The 7,500-nt window shown below is 43.2% G+C and overlaps 3 protein-coding genes across 3 annotated transcripts in view; all 3 read left to right on the plus strand.

Annotated features, from left to right (window-relative positions):
- Nucleotides 1–133: 133 nt before the first annotated feature.
- On the plus strand, nucleotides 134–1,513 carry LOC122258828 (uncharacterized). Its single transcript, XM_086543084.1, has 2 exons — nucleotides 134–237; nucleotides 358–1,513. Exons 1-2 carry the CDS (start codon nucleotides 157–159, stop codon nucleotides 1,267–1,269), a joined length of 993 nt encoding a protein of 330 aa, XP_086399210.1. The 5' UTR covers nucleotides 134–156; the 3' UTR covers nucleotides 1,270–1,513.
- A 1,911-nt stretch (nucleotides 1,514–3,424) lies between these two features.
- Nucleotides 3,425–4,763, plus strand: LOC122259294 (uncharacterized). Its single transcript, XM_086543086.1, has 2 exons — nucleotides 3,425–3,504; nucleotides 3,608–4,763. Exons 1-2 carry the CDS (start codon nucleotides 3,493–3,495, stop codon nucleotides 4,517–4,519), a joined length of 924 nt encoding a protein of 307 aa, XP_086399212.1. The 5' UTR covers nucleotides 3,425–3,492; the 3' UTR covers nucleotides 4,520–4,763.
- A 1,965-nt stretch (nucleotides 4,764–6,728) lies between these two features.
- The window catches only part of LOC122258978 (uncharacterized), a 1,326-nt gene continuing 554 nt past the window's right edge, over nucleotides 6,729–7,500 (plus strand). Inside the window, exons 1-2 of the mRNA XM_086543087.1 lie at nucleotides 6,729–6,795; nucleotides 6,899–7,500. The exon at nucleotides 6,899–7,500 is cut by the window's right edge and continues 554 nt beyond it. Coding sequence (XP_086399213.1) covers nucleotides 6,784–6,795; nucleotides 6,899–7,500 — 614 coding nt within the window. The 5' untranslated portion in view covers nucleotides 6,729–6,783. The remainder of the gene's footprint in view (nucleotides 6,796–6,898) is intronic.

Raw genomic sequence — 7,500 nt, forward strand, 5'->3', positions numbered from 1 at the left:
AGAACAATACAGAGAGAGAATTAATGGAGGAAGGGGGGCATAGTGTTGTAGTTTTTTTTCACCATATTCCTATACACGTCTTGACTGCAATTAACAAAGCAGAAGTACAGAAGACCCGCCTGTGAAAGGGAAGACCACGCCCTTGTCGCGGTCAAGATGATCGCCAGGTATATAAGGAGAGGCCGTTTCCATTACCGCCAGACAGCTCCTTGGCGGTGGGTCAACATGAACGCTCTGGTAAGTTCAGAAACGAAGGCTTTTGGTATGTTTCTAGTGCTGTAGTGAGTTTTTGTGAGTGAGCGAGTTTCAAATTTTTTATTAGATTCTTTTCTCTGATACATTTGTGTTTCCTTCCAGACTGTGATTTCCGTGGCAGCCCTCGTGGCTAGCAGCAGTGCTTCTTTGCTTGCTTATAACGGCGTATATGGAGGCCACCACGGTCTTCTTGGCGCCTATCCCTATGCAGGATATTCTGGTCTTCACCCTTACGCATACACAGGTGCCCTTCCTGCACCTGCCCCTCTCACACTCAAAACACCTGTCCTCAACACCGTGGCTCCTGCTCCTGTTTCTTACAACGTCGCTCCTGCACCTGTGTCCTACAACGTAGCTCCTTACGCACCTGTAGCACCCATCCAGTCCCAGTATCACGCACAGGACGAGATCGGTCAGTACTCCTTCGGTTACGCCGGTGGTCCATCTTCACGCGCTGAGTCTCGCGACGCCTTCGGTGTTGTCCGTGGCTCATACAACTACGTGGACTCTGAGGGCAAGGTTCAGACTCAGCACTACGTGGCTGACGCCCTCGGCTTCCGTGTGTCCGGCACCAACCTTCCTGTAGCTCCCGACGCCCCTGTGGCCGCCCCTCTGGCTGCCCTTCCCGGTCCCCTTCCCGAACCCGTCCAGGACACACCTGAGGTAGCCGCCGCTAAGGCCGCCCATCAACAGGCCTATGACGAAGCCGCAGCCGCCGCCGCAGCCGCCCCCGACACCCGCAAGAAGCGCTCCGTCCTTGCCGCTCCCGGCCTCGGCGTCTACTCTCCTCTCCGTTTCTCCTACGGCTTCTCCACTCCCCTCCACTACGGACACACTGCACTCCATACTTCTCCCCTTCACTACACTGCCGCCCATCCCGCCCTCACAACCTACAACGCCGCCCACGTCCCTACCACCTACGCCGCCGCCACCGGACCCGCCCTCCGTGATGCCGAGCTCCTCCGTGTGGTTCACAACCCCGGCCACGCCACCTCCTACCGCGTGCTCAACTGAGTGTCACGAGGCTCGTTCCGTCACAGTCACTTGTGTGGACCTGGTGTGTAGAGCACTCGCCTGATCGCCAATTGAAATCAGCAGTGTGTGGCCAGTAATTACTTGGCGATACATAATGCCTGAGAAAAATAGTTTCAGGTCGAGTGTTGACACATCCCATGATAGTCTACGCATTGTAAAAAGCGTTCATGTAAATCACAATGTAAAATACTATATTTCTAATTAATAAAACGATATGAGAAAATATTCGTATTTATTATATATCTTATCCTTGAAAAATCAATTAAAAGCTTTCCTACATATTTTGTATGTATTTCTTGATTAAACGCTGATCCTCTGAGGTAATCTTTTATTCATTTATTATCATTATTATTACTATTATTATTTGTTATTATTATTATTATTATTTTTTTTACAAAGAAAAACACTTTCACTAAATAGAAAACAAACCTGATCGACACCTTTAATCAGCAGCCATATGGCTAGGATTTTTCTTTTCTTTTCTTTTTAAGGTCGAGTTTTGACACTTCCCATGTTTGGTCATACATTGCAAGTGTGTTCATGTAAATCACAATGTAAAATACTCTATACCTCATAAATAATAAACGATTATATTTCCTCCCATTCCACTCTCATATTCTGTTCTGTCTATCACAATAAAGCGTTTGAAAGTTGTTACTATCTCCTTTGTCTTTATATTTCACAATACAGCGAAGACTTTCCAAGGTAAGAATCTTCCAAATATCCCTGCATGTCAGGTCACGCATTGCTGATAAATGTGAAAATTCTGTCATGATTAAGAAAAAAAATGGGACTGCAATTAGTTTCATAACAATAACTGCCACAAAATGGTAAATCAGTTGACTTTTGACACTTTCCATGCTAGCCTATTTAAGTAATGTAAAATGCTATTTCAAAATCATCCGGCAAACTGTCAAATTTCTGTCGAATAAAATATGTGGCAAATGACCATCCCTTTGTGACAAGAATCGCAGAATGCATGTATCAAATAAATCTCATATATCTCATCTATATCAAACTATATCTTGAAAAACTTGTTATTGTCACCTATCTCAGCGAAATTAGCAATATCTTTCAGACATTTCATTCGCTTTCTCAGCTCTGCAATGGTTGATGTCAATATGCTCACCAATATCCAGTGACTCGTCAATTGAACGTCCAAATTCGTTCTTGTCACATCAATTATAGCAACGGTGAGAGGGGAAATATTAACCCAGTAAAATTTCGAGCTTCATTTGTCTTCCTCCAGATGGCAATACCAAAATTGAATTTGATCCCTTTCGTTCTTATCGTCTGAAGAAGAGTCTAGACTGACTCGATACAGTGTTTCTTTTCTCTATGCAAATGTTTCACCAAACTTGTCCATATTCTGTTCATGACGTTGAGTTCGCATTTTATGACAGCGTAATATATTATCTTCAGTCAATAAGGTTTATACATTACATATCAAATACACGTACACGTACACACACACATTTTATTTCCCCTGTTTTAAGGTTCAAACTTTCATATTCAACTGTCTTCTCGCTAGCAACACGTAACAGTCTATGTATCATGATATTTTCAATAAATCAAATATTCTTCCTATTGTTTAAGAAAATAATGTGCCTACAAGGAAAACTATCAGTAGAAAAAGGTCAATCATTCAAAAATCCATTCATCATAAATCAGAAATTAATAAAGCCATCGATACATATACATTTTTTTTCTTACTCAAAGTACAATAAACAGTATAGCTGATATCGCATATACAGTTTACTGTAGAATACTGGAAGGATTATCCATTATGCATGCATCCTAGAGTACGGTACATTTGCATTTCATATGAAAAATAATTTCTAATGGAAATCTTTCATAAAAGCTGTTAGTTACATGAAAATTAATAATGAGAAATACTTTCTTGTCTTCTTAAAAACGAATATTGAAAAATAGCATCAGTTCCAATAGCTCAAAGTCTTTTCATCAATTATGTAAGAAAATCATAGCATGCACCGTTCCGAACAAGTTCATCCATAGACTTCACTCTCATTTGTCATAGTTTGTCATACAATACTTTCGGAATTTGCACCGTAGACATACCCGGATGTGAAGGGAAGAGCCCCGCCCATTCCATCGCCGTGAACTGATGGTCAGGATGTCCACAGGTATATAAGGGACGGCTGCCGCATTTACCGCCAGACAGCTCCTCGACGGTGGGTCAACATGAACGCTCTGGTAAGCTCTACGGCAGGAAGTTCTATAATCAATATATCAGTGATATATCATCTTGTGTATGATTTTTAAAATGTGCTTCTACTAAATGGATATTACCTTCCAGACTGTGATTTCCTTGGCAGCCCTTGTGGCTAGCGGCAGCACCTCATTGCTCGCTTACAACGGTGTATATGGAGGCCATCACGGTCTTCTTGGCGCTTATCCCTATGCAGGATATTCTGGTCTTCACCCTTACGCATACACAGGTGCCCTTCCTGCAGCTGCCCCTCTCACACTCAAAACACCTGTCCTCAACACCGTGGCTCCTGCTCCTGTTTCTTACAACGTCGCTCCTGCACCTGTGTCCTACAACGTAGCTCCCTACGCACCTGTAGCCCCCATCCAGTCCCAGTATCACGCACAGGACGAGCTTGGTCAGTACTCCTTCGGTTACGCCGGTGGTCCATCTTCACGCGCTGAGTCTCGCGACGCCTTCGGTGTCGTCCGTGGCTCATACAACTACGTGGACTCTGAGGGAAAGGTCCAGACTCAGCACTACGTGGCTGACGCCCTTGGCTTCCGTGTGTCCGGCACCAACCTTCCTGTAGCTCCCGACGCCCCTGTGGCCGCCCCTCTGGCTGCCCTTCCCGGTCCCCTTCCCGAACCCGTCCAGGACACACCTGAGGTAGCCGCCGCTAAGGCCGCCCATCAACAGGCCTATGACGAAGCCGCAGCCGCTGCCGCAGCCGCCCCCGACACCCGCAAGAAGCGCTCCGTCCTTGCCGCTCCCGGCCTCGGCGTCTACTCTCCTCTCCGTTTCTCCTACGGCTTCTCCACTCCCCTCCACTACGGACACACTGCATTCCATACTTCTCCCCTTCACTACACTGCCGCCCATCCCGCCCTCACAACCTACAACGCCGCCCACGTCCCTACCACCTACGCCGCCGCCACCGGACCCGCCCTCCGTGATGCCGAGCTCCTCCGTGTGGTTCACAACCCCGGCCACGCCACCTCCTACCGCGTGCTCAACTGAGTGTCACGAGGCTCGTTCCGTCACAGTCACTTGTGTGGACCTGGTGTGTAGAGCACTCGCCTGATCGCCAATTGAAATCAGCAGTGTGTGGCCAGTAATTACTTGGCGATACATAATGCCTGTGAAAAACAGTTTCAGGTCGAGTGTTGACACATCCCATGTTAGTCCACGCGTTGTAAAAAGCGTTCATGTAAATCAAAATGTAAGATATTATATTTCTGATTAATAAAGCGATATGAGAAAATACTTGTATTTATTACATATCTTAACCTTGACAAATCAGTTAAAAGTTTTAAGTATTTTGTATGTCTTTCTTGATGAAACGGTGATCCTCTAAACTATTTTTTTTTCTGATTTTTTTTTTTTTTTTTATACAAAGAAACACTTTAACTAAATAGAAAACAAATCTGATCAACACCTTTGATCAGCAGCCATATGGCTGGGATTATTTTTTTTTCTCTCTCTCTCTCTTTCTTTTCTTTAGGTCGTGTTTTGACATTTTCCATGTTAGGTCACACATTGTAAGTGTGTTCATGTAAATCACATTGCAAAATACTTTATTTCTCACAAAAAAAATCGATTATCTACATTTCATCCAATTCCACTGTCTCATATATTCCATGTTCTGTCTGTCACAACAGAGCGTTTGAAAGTTGTTACGATCCCATTTATCTTTATATTTCACAATACAGCAAAGTCTTTACAAGGTAAGAATCTTGCAAATATCCCTGAATATTAGGTCACGAATTGTTGATAGATGAGAAAACTCTGTCATATTTAAAAAAAAATATTGATACTGGAATTAGTTTCATAACAATAACTGCCGAAAATGATAAATCAGTCGACTTTTGACACTTTCTATGCTAGCTTATTTAAGTAATGTAAAATGTTATTTTGAAATCATCAGGCAAACTGTCAAATTTCTGTCGAATAAAATATGTGGCGAATGACCATTCACACCATCCTTCTGTGGCAAGAATCGCAGAATGCATATATCAAATGAATCTCATAACATAAATCTATATCAAACTATATCTTGAAAAATGCTATTGTCACTTATCTCAGCGAAATTTGCAATATCTTTCAGACACTTGGTTGATGTCAATATGTTCACTAATATCCAGTGACTCGTCAATTGAACGTTCATATTCGTTATTGTCATCCCAATTATAGTAACGGTGAAAGGAGAAACATTAACCCAGTGATGTTTCGCGCCTAATTTGACTTTCTTCAGATGTCAATACCAAAATGGAATCTGATCCCTTTCGTTCTTATTGTCTGGAGAAGAGTCTAGACTGATTCGATAGAGTGTTTCTTTTCTCTATGCAAATGTTTCACTAAACTTGTCCATATTCAGTTCATGGCGTTGAGTTCGCATTTTTTAACAGTGCAATGTATTCCCTTCAGTCAATAAGGTACATACATTGCTTATCAAATACACGTAGACGTACGCAAACCCATTTTATTTCCCCTGTTCTAAGGTTCAAACTTTCATATTCAACTGTTTTGTAGCTAACACGTAACAGTCTATGTATTATGATATTTTCAATAAATCAAATATTTTCCCTATTGTTTAAGAAAATGATGCACCTACAAGGAAAACCATCAATAGCAAAAGGTCAATCATTCAAAAATCCATTCATCATAAATCAGGAATTAAAAGCTATCGATACATACATGATACATATATATAGATATATAGATAGATAAATAGATAGATATGTATGTATATATATATATATATATATATATATATATATATATATGTAAATATATATTTCCTATTCAGAGTACAATAAACAGTAGAGCTGATATTGTATATGCAGTTAACTGTAGAATACCGGAATGATTATCCTTTATGCGTGTATCCTAGTGTACCATAGAACTGCATTTTATATGAAAAGCAATTTCTAATGGAAAGCTTCAATAAAAGCTGTCAGTTGCATGGAAATAAATCATGATATACACTTTTTTGTCTTCTTAAAAAAAAATAATAATTTGCATGTTTCAAAGTCTTTTCACCAATTTTGATTAGAAAAAAAAACAGCATGCAGAACTCTGAACAAATTAAACCATAGACTTCACTCTCATTTGTCATAGTTTGTCATACAATACTTTCAGAATTTGCACCGTAGACATACCCGGATGTGAAGGGAAGAGCCCCGCCCATTCCATCGCCGTGAACTGATGGTCAGGATGTCCACAGGTATATAAGGGACGGCTGCCGCATTTACCGCCAGACAGCTCCTCGACGGTGGGTCAACATGAACGCTCTGGTAAGCTCTACGGCAGGAAGTTCTATAATGAATATATGAGTGAGATATCATCTTGTGTATGATTTCAAAAATGTGCTTCTACTAAATGGATATTACCTTCCAGACTGTGATTTCCGTGGCAGCCCTTGTGGCTAGCGGCAGCACCTCATTGCTCGCTTACAACGGTGTATATGGAGGCCATCACGGTCTTCTTGGCGCCTATCCCTATGCAGGATATTCGGGTCTTCACCCTTACGCATACACAGGTGCCCTTCCTGCAGCTGCCCCTCTCACACTCAAAACACCTGTCCTCAACACCGTGGCTCCTGCTCCTGTTTCTTACAACGTCGCTCCTGCACCTGTGTCCTACAACGTAGCTCCCTACGCACCTGTAGCCCCCATCCAGTCCCAGTATCACGCACAGGACGAGATCGGTCAGTACTCCTTCGGTTACGCCGGTGGTCCATCTTCACGCGCTGAGTCTCGCGACGCCTTCGGTGTCGTCCGTGGCTCATACAACTACGTGGACTCTGAGGGCAAGGTCCAGACTCAGCACTACGTGGCTGACGCCCTCGGCTTCCGTGTGTCCGGCACCAACCTTCCTGTAGCTCCCGACGCCCCTGTGGCCGCTCCTTTGGCTGCCCTTCCCGGTCCCCTTCCCGAACCCGTCCAGGACACACCTGAGGTAGCCGCCGCTAAGGCCGCCCATCAACAGGCATACGATGA

The sequence above is a fragment of the Penaeus japonicus genome, unplaced genomic scaffold (assembly GCF_977035675.1).
Source record: "Penaeus japonicus unplaced genomic scaffold, GWHDUDI00000001_assembly GWHDUDI00000013, whole genome shotgun sequence".
Taxonomy (NCBI): Eukaryota; Metazoa; Arthropoda; class Malacostraca; order Decapoda; family Penaeidae; genus Penaeus; species Penaeus japonicus.

What these genes read in the sequence shown, in the direction of transcription:
- LOC122258828 (XM_086543084.1), top strand. Translation starts at nt 157, where the DNA reads ATGATCGCCAGGTATATAAGGAGAGGCCGTTTCCATTACCGCCAGACA. An exon ending in GGGTCAACATGAACGCTCTG is followed by an intron (nt 238 to 357) that starts GTAAGTTCAGAA and finishes GTTTCCTTCCAG; the next exon opens with ACTGTGATTTCCGTGGCAGC.